General features: G+C 41.7%; 1 protein-coding gene across 1 annotated transcript in view; it reads right to left on the bottom strand.

The window, feature by feature from the left end:
* The window catches only part of LOC141108898 (HLA class II histocompatibility antigen, DM beta chain-like), a 68,395-nt gene extending 56,048 nt beyond the window's left edge, over positions 1-12,347 (bottom strand). The window contains exons 1-2 of the mRNA XM_073600867.1: positions 12,182-12,347; positions 6,247-6,531 (exon numbers count right to left, since the gene is read on the bottom strand). Coding sequence (XP_073456968.1) covers positions 6,247-6,531; positions 12,182-12,347 — 451 coding nt within the window. The remainder of the gene's footprint in view (positions 1-6,246; positions 6,532-12,181) is intronic.
* Between the last annotated feature and the right edge of the window lie 3,092 nt (positions 12,348-15,439).

Raw genomic sequence — 15,439 nt, 5'->3', positions numbered from 1 at the left:
TCCCCAGAATAAGAGGTAAGTGGAGATCACCCAGCTGAGACACCTGTACTGGGGACAACTGTCAAAGACAGGAACTTCCTTCATTTAGGGGTAATATCCTGTTGTGTCTCTGGGACAGGAAGTGAAGGGAAATTTCCCCAATGGTGCTAACTAAAAAAAAAGTTTTGGCATTAGACACACTTTACCAGGACTTCATCAAACCACATATTACAGTATGATCATGTAGAAAAACAAAAAAAGTACCACTCTAATGCTCCTACCACTCATATCAAGGCACGTAATGAACTGGTGCAGATCATATAAAACAGCTTGTCAGGCTGCAAAGTGCTACAGAAAAATAACAACCGATTGCACACAGGACCTGCAGGAGAGATTCCCTAGACGCGTTTCGCTCCTTAGCCAACAATTAACCACTTGCCAACCAGGCTTTTTCTGGCACTTTATGTTCACAAGTTTAAATCAGTATTTTTTGCTAGAAAATTACTTATAACCCCCAAACATTATACATTTTTTTTAGCAGAGACCCTAGGAAAAAAATGGTGATTATTGCAATTTTTTATGTTACACAGTATTTGCGCAGCGGTTTTGCGAATGCAATTTTTTGGGAAAAAATACAATTTAATGAATAAAAAAAAAACACAATAGTTACCCAAATTTTTTTGTATAATGTGAAAGATGTTATTATGCCAAGTAAATACCTAACATGTCACAATTTAAAATTGCGCACGCTCGTGGAAGGGTGACAAACTATAGTACTTAAAAATCTTCATAGATGATGCTTTAAATGCCTTTACAGGTTACCTGACAGTGTTCGCTTCTGTGTGCGAGCACAGAGGGATGGGGTGCTTAAAATGTTTATTATTTCATAAAATTTTTATTATTATTTATTTTATTTTTTTATTTTTACACTGTCCCTTTTAATTAATTTTTTTTATTGCTTTTATTCCTATTACAAGGAATGTATATCCCTTGTAATAGAAATAAGGATGACAGGTCTTCTTTATGGAGAGATCTGGGGTCGAAAAGACCCCAAATCTCTTCACCTTTAGCCCTCATGCACACAGGCTGTTAAAAAAACGTTATGAAAACGCCAGTATCTTTGCAGTGATTTTTTTTTACTTTTTTCAGCTTTTTTCAGCGTTTTTGCAATAGCGCTTTTGAGCGATATTGAGCGTTTTTCCGCGTTAGCGTTTTTGAGCGTTTTTTTTTTTTTTTTCAAAATTTTTTTTTTTTTTTTTTTTCAATGGATCAAAAACGCTAAAAAACGTTGGTGAATGACGTTTTTGAGCGTTTTTCAGCGTTTTTCAGCGTTAGAGCGTTTTTACAGCTGAAAAACGTCTTTCAGAACCCACCGGTCCTGGGTTTTTTTTACAGCTTAAAAACGCCTATACCACTTGCAGCTCAAAAACGCCTAGGTGGGCATGAAGTCATAGACTAACATAGACAGGCCTTTTTAAGCTGCAAAAAAAGCTCAAAAAAGCAGCTGTAAAAAGGTCCGTGTGCATGAGGACTTAAAATCAAAAGATCAAAAAAAATATTTTTTTTTGATCTTTCGCTTTCATTTTTTTTTCCCCTCCACCCTGGACCAGAAGTGATGTCATGTCGTCGCTCCGGTCCTCCAAGACCATAGAGTCGATCACAGAGTGTTAACTTTTTCATCACCTATGAGAGCAGCCGGCCGCGCCGTCAAATTTTTTCTCTGGCAACGGTAAGGGAGGGGATGAAGAAAGTAATGTCACCAGTACACCAGGATCTCCAAAAATGGGTCCAGAGCTTTCGGAACCACGTTGTCATAGGCCTGATGAAGGGGTCCTGGGCGGCTCCGAAACATTGCTTTCTGCTGTAATGATGTGATCGTTGATTAAAGCTTTGTACCCATTTTTGAAGATCCTGGTGTGCTGGTGACATTACTTTCTTTGACTACACACTGTTCCAGCCGGGGGTCGCTTCAGCACCCACTTATAGATATAGCCATCTCTACAGGAATATGTGCATTGGGAATATTGCATGGGAGGGAGGGGATGTCCCCTTCCGCTGCTTCGGAAACCGTTCCAGCGACTCATGAGCTGCTCGGACCGGATTCATAAGAAAGCTGGCCGTCTGCTGAAAACGGTACCGGGTTATGGCTGATATCTTCAGCCATAATACCGATAACCCACTTGCAAACTGCAAGCCCATTAGGGGGCGAAACGCATCTGAAGGTCCTCTCCTGCAGGTGGAGAGCAGAGCTAAAGCCATCTTACACTACCTGGTTTAGTTTTGCTCACAGTGGGTCGGCATCCTGTGTGCGATCGGTTGTCGATTTTATATCCAGTTGCATACTATTATATTCTATACTTAAAATCTCCGTTAAATTTAGAGTTTTTATTTGTTTTATTAAATATCATTTTAATAAATAGTGTACTTGATTTGATTGTAACCGTATTAGTGCAATTGTGACAGAGAAAATTGAGTACTGTCCATGATACTTTTTTTATTTGCACTAACATACAATTATTCAGGACAAGCTTTCGGGGTATGTCCCCTTCTTCAAGGTCCAAGCAGTACTGATTCACACATTTTTAAGCAGAAAGTTAAAGAAGAAAAAAAAAAAGAGAAAACCAAACACATACAAATCAATGGTAATAAAGATAGCAGCAGAGTTAGTGAGATAAGACAGAGGGAGAGCTATAGAATGCAGGGGGGGATACTAGTCGCAGAGGGGGTCGTAAAACTTTAGCATAATGTGTAAGGAAACCAATATCTAAATTCAGGCCATTATTCTTCGTGTCAAAAAGAAGTATCATTCTTAGTTCAAACATTTTCCTTTCCTGGATAGTTCTGAAATTCCCTTTAAGAACTAAATCATTGAGGTCTTCTATAGTGTGGTCCGGTTGTGAGAAATGATGTCCCACAGGTGTGCATAAACTGTCTTCTTTATGTTCTTTGATGGTATGTCTGTGCAAATTCATCCTCGCTTGCAACTTCTGTCCTGTTTCACCAACATAAAATCCTTCGCTGCACCTTTTGCATTGGATGAGGTACACAACATTACTTGAGGTACAGCTGTAAGATCCCATGATACTGAAAGTCCCGTTTGTGTGTGTAACACTTTTGGATAGGTTGATCTGGTTGCATAGTTTGCAGCGTTTTTATTGCAGGGTTTGCTTCCATTATTTGTGACTTCATAATCAGAGTGAAGTTTCCTGCTGATTAGTTTGTGTCTGAGGTTGGGTGGTTGTCTGAAAGCCAATAATGGGGGTTGTTGGAATATTCCTTTCAGAGTTTCATCCTCTGTTATAATGGGTTGTAAATCTTTGTTTGTCTTTTTGATCCCTTCAAGTGCTGGGTTGTATGTGGTGACTAGAGGTACTCGGTTGTTTGTTTTTTTCTCTGTGTCTTGGAGGAGATTTTCTCTTCGGGTTTTCAAGGCTGTGTTTATGCTGATGTTGGTGGTTTTGTCACCCCAATATGCAAACTTATTTATGGCTGACCTGGAGGACAATTTCATGATCAGCATACAACAAAAGCCATACAGATATTATTGCTATATTGATGATATCTTCATGATATGGACTGAAGGTGAAGAAAATCTAAACCAATTCTTCTCATTGATCAATACTTTTCACCCATCTATCAAACTAAAAATGGACTGTTCGAACACACATGTCAACTTCCTGGACACTACAGTATACATCAGGGATGACAAGCTACACACGTCAATATACAGAAAACCGACTGACTGATGCAGCTATCTTCATAGTTCCAGTTTTCACCCCAACACACTAAACTGGCCATCATGCACAGCCAGGCCATCAGATACCACCGAATTTGTTCAGACCCAGAAGACAGAGATAAACATCTCAGAACACTGGCAGACTCCTTCCATAAGAAAGGTTACAAAGACAAAACCATCAACAACAGCATAAACACAGCCTTGAAAACCCAAAGAGAAAATCTCCTCCAATACACAGAGAAAAAACAAATAACCGAGTACCTCTAGTCACCACATACAACCCAGCACTTGAAGGGATCAAAAAGATAATCAAAGATTTACAACCCATTATAACAGAGGATGAAACTCTAAAAGGAATATTCCAACAACCCCCATTATTGGCTTTCAGACAACCACCCAACCTCAGACACAAACTAATCAGCAGGAAACTTCACTCTGATTATGAAGTCACAAATAATGGAAGCAAACCCTGCAATAAAAAACGCTGCAAACTGTGCAACCAGATCAATCTATCCAAAAGTGTTACACACACAAATGGGACCTTCAGTATCATGGGACCTTACAACTGTACCTCCAGTAATGTTGTGTACCTCATCCAATGCAAAAGGTGCAGCAAAGGATCTTATGTTGGTGAAACAGGACAGAAGTTGCAAGCGAGGATGAATTTGCACAGACATACCATCAAAGAACATAAAGAAGACAGTTTATGCACACCTGTGGGACATCATTTCTCACAACTGGACCACACTATAGAAGACCTCAATGTTTTAGTTCTTAAAGGGAATTTCAGAACTATCCAGGAAAGGAAAACGTTTGAACTAAGAATGATACTTTTTTTTGACATGAAGAATAATGGCCTGAATTTAGATATTGGTTTCCTTACACATTATGCTAAAGTTTCCGACCCCTCTGTGACTAGTATCCCCCCCCTGCATTCTATAGCTCTCCCTCTGTCTTATCTCACTAACTCTGCTGCTATCTTTATTACCATTGATTTGTATGTGTTTGGTTTTTTCTTTTCTCTTTTTTTTTCTTCTTTAACATTCTGCTTAAAAATTTGCGAATCAGTACTGCTTGGACCTTGAAGAAGGGAACATACCCCGAAAGCTTGTCCTGAAAAATTGTATGTTAGTGCAAATAAAAAAAGTATCACGGACAGTACTCAATAAATATTGTACTAACATGTAAGTAGATATTGATATACATGGTTTCAAGCCTGTTGTTTTGGTGTTTTTTTTGGCCGTTTGCAAATCGGCATTTTTTCCTTGTATTCTAAACCAATGGACGGTCATGAACCGATGAGTCACCTGTCGCCTAGGCAACCCATGAACACAGATGGGCTTTAAATGCCCGACGCTCGTTACATGGCTCCTATCCCTGAGGAAGTCATGTGACCAGTGACGCAACGAGGCGGGTGGAGCCTGTAACATCACTTCCTGTGTCTACAGTGTACAGAAGTGCGGTGAGGAGGCGATTTGTTTCTCCTGCATATCGTTATCACGGATGTCATTGAACTGTAATGTAAGCAGATGTTTATTAAATTTTACTACATTTACTGGCAATATTGCGCCATGGTGTTTCTGTGCTCTCTCTGAATGTTTGTGGACCGTGAGTCGTGGACGCTGAGCATTACAGCTGAGTCTTTGGAGTTGTGCAGTGTAAAGCCCAGCAGATACCCTTTTGGCTATCAAAGCTTTGTTTGGCCTTATGGCCATTACCTGAGGTGAGCGGCCATTTAATTTATTGGTGGCGGTGGATGCAACATTTTCTTACTGGATATTCTTTGCACCTTATATATTTTTTCACTGGATATGGTTGATTATAATCATGTTATGGACTGGAATTAATTGTTTTGCACCTGGACCTTGTTCATTTATATTTTTTTATATTTTTTCACATTTTCTATTTTTGATCATATATTATATCTATGGAGTTTGAAGGTTTATGTGTTTCATTGATCAGTGTGTTATTTATGTACACTTAGAAATTTGCGCAAGCGCACCATTATACACCCATTTATTTATTTCTAGCTAGTGTTTGAGTTCACTAATCAGTGGTAGCAGCTGTTCCATTGTTTATTCACCTTTTTAAACTTAGCAGCGCAAAAGTACATTATGATTTTTTTTTACAGTGTTAACTGCACAAGTATAAGAACAGCAGCATGAAAGTATCCCCCAATGAGCATGTATCTTGCATTCCATTTCATATTTTATATCCTTATCTACTACCCAATAATCATCTTATTCATGTACAGTACATTAGTTATGTGTCTAATCTCATTAAAACTATGTGGGTTGATAAGGAATATTTCTCTCTACGCGTTCTATGGATCCAGTCTGCTTCATCAGGGGAACTTGTAGGAATGGCTATCATCCGCTGACAGATCCCTGAATGTATAAAACATGAAATGCATGCAGCAGCACAGGGGGACAACAGAGGTGGAAAATCCAAATCCTGATCTGATAATAACATCCTACTATGTAGAGGGATATAATGATCCCAGTCTCCAAGCAGCTCCCAGAGGAACTCACCTTTTCTTTCCACTGTCTTGTTCCAGAAGGTCCTAACCTCCTTCTTGCACCGTCCTTCCTCTCTTCCCACTAGGTCCACCAACTCTGGTTCTTTGTTCAACAGCTGAGCAACCTGGTCTGAGATCTGCTGCATCGGGGGAATGCAACTGTAACACCCATAAAATAGTTTGCCAGTCTTATAATACAGAAATGGTTGGCGATTGAAAGTAATCTGATAATTAAATATGATGTCTCCTTCCTTGTTATCATCGAATAAGCACATCGAAATCTCCTGCATCACATACCCTGCAAGAAAAATGTATCAAAAATTACTTAGAACCCCCAAAACAATATATATTATTAACAATATATTTTTTAGTAGAGACCCCAGAGAATAAAATGGCAGTCATTGTAATAGTTTATGTCACACTGTATTTGCGCAGCGGTATTTAAAACACAATTTTTTTGAAAAAAAATCACTTCAATGAATTAACCGCTTGCCGACCGCCTCACGCACATATACGTCGGCAGAATGGCACGGCTCGGCAAAAGGACGTACCTGTACGTCCTTTTGAATTCCCCGCCGTGCCATTGCGGCGCACGCCGGCCGGGAGCTCTGTGAGTCGGGTCGTGGGTCCCGTGGACTCGATCGCCACGGGGATACCCGCGATCGTCTCACGGAGAGCAGGAACGGGGAGATGCTGATATAAACAGCATCTCAGCATTCTGCCTAGTGACAGTGTCACTGGATCTCTGCTCCCTGTCATCGAAGCAGAGATCAGTGTACTGACAAACACAGCCCAACCCCGCTACAGTTAGAAACACGTCCCTAGTACTGATTTAACCCCTCCCCACCCCCTAGTGGTTAACCCCTTCACTGACAGTGTCATTTACACAGGAATCAATGCATTTTTATAGCACTGATTGCTGTATAAATGACAATGGTCCCAAAAATGTGTCAAAAATGTCCGATGTGTCCGCCATAATGTCGCAGTCACAATAAAAATCGCTGATCGCCGCCAAAACTAGTAAAAAAAATTATTAATAAAAATGCCATAAAACTATCCCCTATTTTGTAAACGCTATAACTTTTGCGCAAACCAATCAATAAACGCTGATTGCGATTTTTTTTTACCAAAAATATGTAGAAGAATACGATCGGCCTAAACCGAGGAAAAAAAATGTTTTTTGATATATTTTTGGGGGATATCTATTATAGCAAAAAGTAAAAAATAATGCGTTTTTTTCAAAATTGTCACTCTTATTTTGTTTATAGCGCAAAAAATAAAAATCGCAGAGGTGATCAAATACCACCAAAAGAAAGCTCCATTTGTGGGAAAAAAAGGACGTCAATTTTGTTTCAGGGCCACGTCGCACGACCGCGCAATTGTCCGTTAAAGCGACGCAGTGCCGAATCGCAAAAAGTGCTCTGGTCAGGAAGGGGGTAAATTCTTCAGGGGCTGAAGCGGTTAAAGAAAAACTAAACAATTTTTTTGTATATTTATTTTTGTGCATTTTTTGTATAATGCGAAAGATGATATTATGCCGATTAAATACCTAACATGTCACGCTTTAAAATTGTGCGCGCTTGTGTAATGGCAACAAACTACGGTACTTAAAAATCTCCATAGGCGACGCTTTAAAAATTTGCAACAGTTACCTGTTTAGAGTTACAGAGGAGAACTTGTGCTAGAATTATTGCTCTCGCTCTAACAATCGCAGCAATACCTCACATGTGTGATTTCAACACTGTTTGGCGCACGAGCACAGAGGGATGGGGCGCTTGAAATTATTTTATTTTTTTCCTTATTTAGTTATTTATTACTAATTTTTACACTGTCCCTTAAAAAAAAAAGATCACTTGTGTAAACATCCCTTGTGACAGTAATAGGCAGTGACCGGTACTCTTTATGGAGAGATCAGGGGTCTATAAGAACCCAAATCCCTCCTCTGCACGTCAAAGTATTCAAAACACTAAGATTGGCATTTTTAAATAATGTGGACGTTGTGACGTCTCTTCTGGGTTACTACATCGGAAACGGGAGACCCGGGTGGAGCGGCAGAAAGCACTGGACATCCCCTTGTTAAAGGGGGCTTCCAAATTCTGATAAGCCCCCCCCCGCCCGCATACCCCCACAACCACCGGGCAAGGGTTGTGGGGATGAGGCCCTTGTCCCCCATCAACAAGGGGACAAGGTGCTTTGGGGTCAGCCCCCAAAGCACCCTCTCCATGTTGAGGGCATGTCATGTGGCCTGGTACAGTTCAGGAGGGGGGGGCGCTCTCTCGTCCCCCCTCTTTTCCTTAGCCTACCAGGTTGCGTGCTCGGATAAGGATCTGGTATGGATTTTGGGGGACCCCTACGCCATTTCTTTAAAATTTTGACGCAGGGTTCCCCTTAAAATCCAGGTCTGCTATGGATTTTGGGGGGGGCCTACGTCATTTTTTTAAAATCTGGTGCAGGGTTCCCTTAATTTCCATATCAGACCTGAAGGGCCTGGTAAGGATTTTAGGGGGACCCCACGCAATTTTTTTTTTCATTTTGGTTCGGGGTTCTTCTTAATATTCATACCAGACCCAAAGGGTCTGGTAATAGACTGGGGGGAGGCATGCCATTTTTTTCAATTAGTTTTATCTATTTTGCCGAGACCCGATAATTCATTGCAGCCGCGATCAGTTTTAAGTGACAATTTTTCCTTTTGAAATGTCATTTTGCTGTGGTACCACTTTGCAGGCATACTATAGACACCCCCCAGGCACGATATTTAAAGGAATATTTCATTGTTATTATTTCACTTTAAGCATGAAAAAAAATCACTGCTCCCGAAAAAACAGGCGTTTTTAAGAAAAATGTTTGCATGTCCCCTGGGGCAGGACCCGGGTCCCCAAACACTTTTTATGACAATAACTTGCATATACAGTAAACCTTTAAAACTAGCACTTTTGATTTTTCACGTTCATGTCTCATAGACTTTAACAGTATTCTTTTGTGTTCAGCCAAATTTTTTGCATGTTTGCATGTTCTGCTGTGAACCGAACCGGAGGGTGTTCGGCCCATCCCTAGTAAACACACAAACATCCCTGTTCTGATAGGAGAGGAGGGACAGAGCTGCTGTTCCTAGTAATCAGGAACAGCGATCTGTCTCCTCCTCCAGTCAGTCTCATCCCCCACCCAGTTAGAAACACACACGAGGGAACACACTTAACCCCTTGATCGCCCCCTAGTGTTAACCCCTTCCCTGCCAGTGACATTTATACAGTAATCAGTGCATTTTTATAGCACTGATCGCTGTATAAATGTCAATGGTTTCAAAAAAATGTCAAAAGTGTCTGATCTGTCCGTCGCAATGTTGCAGTCCCGCTAAAAATCGCAGATCACCGCCATTACTAGTAAAAAAAAAAAAAAATAATAAAAATGCCATAAATCTATCCACTATTTTGTAGATGCAATAACTTTTGCGCAATCCAATCAATATACACTTATTGCGATTTCTTTTACCAAAAATATTTAAAGAATACATATCAGCCTAAACTGATGAAGAAATTTCTTTTTTTTATATTTTTTTGGGATATTTATTATAGCAAAAAGTATAAAATATATATATTTTTTCAAAATTGTTTTTTGTTTATAGCGCAAAAAATAAACATCACAGAGATGATCAAATACCACCAAAAGAAAGCTCTATTTGTAGGGATAAAAAGGACATATTTTTTTTTTGGGTACAGCATCGCAGGACCACGCAATTGTCAGTTAAAGCGACGCAGTGCTGTATTGCAAAAAAAATGGCCTGGTCATTAAGGGGGAAAATCTTCTGGTCTGTAAGTGGTTAAAGAGGAACTGCAGTCTGCTCACATAATTTGTAATAAAAACATCTTTGCCATTCTAAAGCTTCCCTCCAACCACTTTGCATATTTTATATATATACTGTGATTCTGTACTTGCCAAATATGCTGCAGAAATCTCCCTCCACTGAGTCTGGCTGCATCCATTTTAATTGTGGGCAGCTGAAGCTGCTGCCTGTTCACTTCCTGAATTTACACAGACACACAGAGGCACACCTCCAGCTCTGCAGCTCTCATTGGCCCTCTTATGACTCATCCCCCCTCCCCTCCTGGCAAACTCTCACAAGAGCGAGAGAGAGCTGTGCATAATGTTATAAGCCTAGGCTAATGACCAGACAAGAAACAGGAAGTGGGCTGTATAAAGTATTTCCTGGCAGAAAAAAAATGTTTTACTATCCAAAGTTAAAACAACAACAAGGGCAGAAGATTTAATAGATGGAAAGTTGAAAAAAAATGACTGAAGAGCTGCTTTAGGACCGCCCCATGCATAAATATACTGCGGCAGGGCGGGCCCTCCTGCGCAAAATCACGTACCTGTACGCGATTTTGTGCACAGGGGCATTGGGCACGTGCCCCTGCACCACTGGTGACCCGCTCCCACTGTGATTGGACACAGCAGGTGCCAATCAGCGGGTTCGGCATTCTGAGGAGAGGCAGAACGGCGGCCTGCCTATGTAAACAAGACAGATCGCTGTTCTGCCAGAGGGGAAAATGGAGATCTTGTCCTTGCTAAGCAGAAACATGAATCTCTGTTTTCCCCCAGTCAAAGTATCCCCCCCAGTTAGAAAGCACCCCCTAGGGACACACTTAACCCTTTGATCGCCCTGTTAACCCCTTCCCTGCCAGTGTCATTAGTACAGTGACAGTGCATTTTTTTAGCACTGATCACTGTATTAGTGTCACTGGTCCCCAAAAAGTCAAAAGTGTCAGGTGTCCGATTTGTCTGCCGCAATGTCCTGCTAAAAATTGCTGATTGCCGCCATTACTAGATAAAAAAAAAATAAAAAATAAAAATTCCATGAAAATATCATATAGTTTGTAGACGCTATAACTTTTGCGCAAACCAATCAATATACGCTTATTGGGATTTTCTTTTACCAAAAATATGTATCAGAATTACATATTGGCCTAAGTTTATGAAGAATTTTTTTACATTTTTCTTTTTGGATATGTTTTACAGCAGAAAGTAAAAAACAATTTGTGGTTTTTTTTTTTTTCAAAATTTAATAATTTTTTTGTTTATAGCGCAAAAATAAAACCCGCAGAGGTGATCAAATACCACCAAAAGAAAGCTCTATTTGTGGGGAAAAAAAAGAACATACATTTTATTTGGGTACATTGCACGACCGTGTAATTGTCAGTCAAAGTAACACAGTGCCGTATCTCAAAAAATGGCCTGGTCAGGAAAGGGGGGGGGTTGGTAAACCTTCCGGGGCTGAAGTGGTTAAGTTGATGGGTTTACTTCCACTTTAAAGGCCAGGAGGGGGAGCTGTGTCCTGATCACTTGATCGATGTGATTGGCTTTCACACAGTCACATGATCAGAAGTCCTCCCTGCTAGCTCGGTCAGTGTGCTGGGAACATGCAGTACCCATGCTCTCTGCATAGAACCCCAGCAGGCTATAGACGCAAATGTGCAGCAGTTGGGTGTTAAGCCCACTTTTTCTATTGCATTACAGTGGTGGGAAGAGGTTAACAATAATCAGGAACACAGGCACATCTTTGAGATGGGAAAGAGGGGAAAGTATGTAAGCATAGGCCACGCCCCCTTAAAGGAGAATTATACAAAAAAAAAAAAGATTGGTTAAACCCACAAGTGCTTTTGTTTTACCACCACTATTCCTTTATATTGGCTTTTGAAATTTACAAATGCAGTAATTTAGAATTTGGATGAAATATTTAGCACTGGGAAACTTTTTGAAAGATAAAAAGTGCATTTTATATACAACTCTATAGATCAGAGGGACTTTGTTCCAAATCAGGGACAGTCCCTCGAAATCAGGGACAATTGGGAGCTATGCGGGTAATTTACAACGCAGATTTAAGTAGAAAATTCACATTCTTCATAAGCTATTCCTCCTACACAGATGGTAATATAGATAAATCAATACGTTACCTGATCCGGATGGCCATAATGAGCCGTATATCAGCAGCAGTGCGCTAAAAGCGGCGTTCATCTCTGCAGAGTCGTCTGATCCAGTCCTCGGGGTGAACTGAAACCAAGAAGTTTGTTTCTCAGTCCTGAACTCTGCAGCCAATGGAAAATCTGGAGGCGGTGTCATCACCTGTTACTAGGTAGAGGCTTGCTCCTACTGGTAGGGGATTTTTGTCACAATTATAAGTTACAAACCAAAGGTGTGTTCGGGGAGTTTTTTTTTATATTTATACATTTGCTGTACAGGTCTGTGTATTTATTTGCATGCACAACATTTGTCTACGTATACACTGATCAGCCGTAACTTTTAACCACTTCAACCCCGGAAGAATTTACCCCCTTTCCTGACCAGGCCAATTTTTTGCGATATGGCACTGCGTCGTTTTAAATGACAATTGCGCGGTCATGCGACATTGTACCCAAACAAAATTGTTGTGTCCTTTTCCCCCACAAATAGAGCTTTCTTTTGGTGGTATTTGAACACCTCTGCGGTTTTTATTTTTTGCGCTATAAACAAAAAAAAAAGTGACAATTTAAAACAAAACACGATATTTTGTATTTTTTGCTATAATAAATATCCCAATTTAAAAAAAATAAAAAACGAATTTCTTCATCAGTTTAGGCCGATACGTATTCTTCTACATATTTTTGGTAAAAAAAATTCGCAATAAGCATTAATTGATTGTTTTGCACAAAAGTTATAGCGTCTACAAAATAGGGGATAGATTTATGGCATTTTTATTACTTTTTTTTTTTTTACTAGTAATGGCGGTGATCTGCAATTTTTAGCAGGACTGCAACATTTCAGCGGACACATCGGACACTCTTGACACTTTTTTGGGACCTTTGACATTTATACAGCGATCAGAGCTAAAAATAGCCACTGATTACTGTATAAATGTCACTGGCAGGGAAGGGGTTAACACTAGGGGGCGATCAAAGGGTTAAATGTGTTCCCTAGGTGTGTTTCTGACTGTGGGGGGGAATGTGACGGACTAGAGGAGAAGACAGATTGTTGTTCCTACTTGGTAGGAACACACGATCTGTCTCCTCTCCCCTGTTTACACACAGATCCAGGTCCCGCTTTGTCACAAGCAATCGTGGGTGCCTGGCAGTCATCGCGCCCGCCAGGCACATGCATCGGCGGGCGCGATGGCTGCCGGGCAAGCGCCTGAACAGCCACTATGATCGTTTTCATGGTGTATGCAATTAGCGGACCTCCAGCTGTTGCAGAACTACAATTCCCATGAGGCATAGCAAGACTCTGACAGCCACATGCATGACACCCAGAGGCAGAGGCATGATGGGACTTGTAGTTTTGCAACAGCTGGAGGTCGTTAATTGCATATCCCTCGTGTAGGAAATCGCCGGCGCTAAAAGAATATATCTGAATGATGTCTGTAGCTACAGGCATCATTCAGATATCCCTGCTCAAACCCGACGACGTCATAGGACATGAGGCGGACAGGAAGCGGTTAAAGTGGTATTAAACCCTCAGCGTTTGTTAGCTTAACCACTTCCCGCCCGCCCTATAGCGGATTGACGTCCGGGAAGTGGTTCTGTTATCCTGACTGGACGTCATATGACGTCCAGCAGGATAACATGCCGCAGCGCGCCCCCGGGGGCGCGCATCGCGGCGATCAGTGGAGCGGTGTGTCAGTCTGACACACCGCTCCACTGATCTTGGTAAAAAGCCTCCGGCGCAGGCTCTTTACCACGTGATCAGCCGTGTCCAATCACGGCTGATCACGCTGTCAATAGGAAGAGCCGTTGATCAGCTCTTCCTCACTCGCGTCTCACAGACGCAAGTAGAGGAGAGCCGATCGGCGGCTCTCCTGGCAGGGGGGTCTGCGCTGATTGTTTATCAGCGCAGCCCCCCCTCAGATCACCACACTGGACTACCAGGGATGCCACTAGGACCACCAGGGAAGGGGCAACGTGGATGGCCAGGTATGTACCCCATGGCCATCCACATGTGCCCAATCTGTGCCAATCAGTGCCCACAAATGGGCACTGATTGGCACTATTATGTCAATGATCTGCCCAGCAATGCCCAGATCTGCCCAGCAATTCTTTATCAGTGCCACCTGTCATTGCCCATCTGTGCCACCTGTCATTGCCCATCGGTGCCACCTGTCAGTGCCCATCTGTGCCCATATGTGCCCATCAGTGCCCACCTATCAGTGCCCATAAGTGCCACACATCAGTGCCACACATAAGTACCCATCAGTGCCGTCCATATATACCAATCAATGCCACCTACGAGTGCCCATCAGTGCCGCCTATGTGTGCCCATCGGTGCCACTTATGAGTGCCCATCAGTGCCGCATACCAGTGCCACCTATCAGTGCCCATCAGTGCCACCTATCAGTGCCCATCAGTGCCGCCTATCAGTGCCCATCATCAGTGCCCGTTAGTGCCACCTCATCAGTGCCACCTCATTGGTGCCACCTCATCGGTGCCCATCAGTGCCGCCGTATCAGTGCCCATCAGTGCAGCCATATCAGTGCCCATTATTGAAGGAGAAAGCGTACTTATTTACAAAAAAATTTAACAGAAACAAAGAAAAACTTGTTTTTTTTCGAAATTTTCGGTCTTTTTTATTTGTTGCGCAAAAAATAAAAACCGCAGAGGTGATCAAATACCACCAAAAGAAAGCTCTATTTGTGGGAAAAAAATGATAAAAAATTTGTTTGGGTACAGTGTAGCATGGCCGCGCAATTGTCATTCAAATTGCAACAGCACTGAAAGGTGAAAATTGGCCTGGGCGGGAAGGTGTCTAAGTGCCTGGTATTGAAGTGGTTAACACAATAGCACAATAAAATAAACATTTTTCCAGTAAACTATTTGTTAAAATAATTATACCATCACACGCAGTTTACCGTTTTCAGTGCTGCTGGCTCCTGCTCTCTCAGTGCTGCTTCCCTTCTAACCTTCACAGTCTGTTAGCTGGAGAGCAGAGGATTGGCCTTGCCATCCTAGGCTATGGGGCTGTGTGTTTCTATTGATGCACACAGTGTAGGGAGACACACCTCTAGCCACTGCATACAAGGATGACTCCACCTCCAAGCTGCAAGAGAAAGGAGCCACCCTGAAACAGAGAACCTGGAGCAGCAGTTTTGGCACCCGCTTCAACTGGAACCTGGCAAGGATTAAATGATCAAGAAGACGCATACTCAGTAAGTGATTAAATCATCTGCTGATGATGCTCAAAGTGGT

The sequence above is a fragment of the Aquarana catesbeiana genome, linkage group LG09 (assembly GCF_042186555.1).
Source record: "Aquarana catesbeiana isolate 2022-GZ linkage group LG09, ASM4218655v1, whole genome shotgun sequence".
NCBI classification, from domain to species: Eukaryota; Metazoa; Chordata; class Amphibia; order Anura; family Ranidae; genus Aquarana; species Aquarana catesbeiana.
Note: the sequence above shows the minus strand (reverse complement) of the source record. Positions and strands in the feature narration are given on the sequence as shown.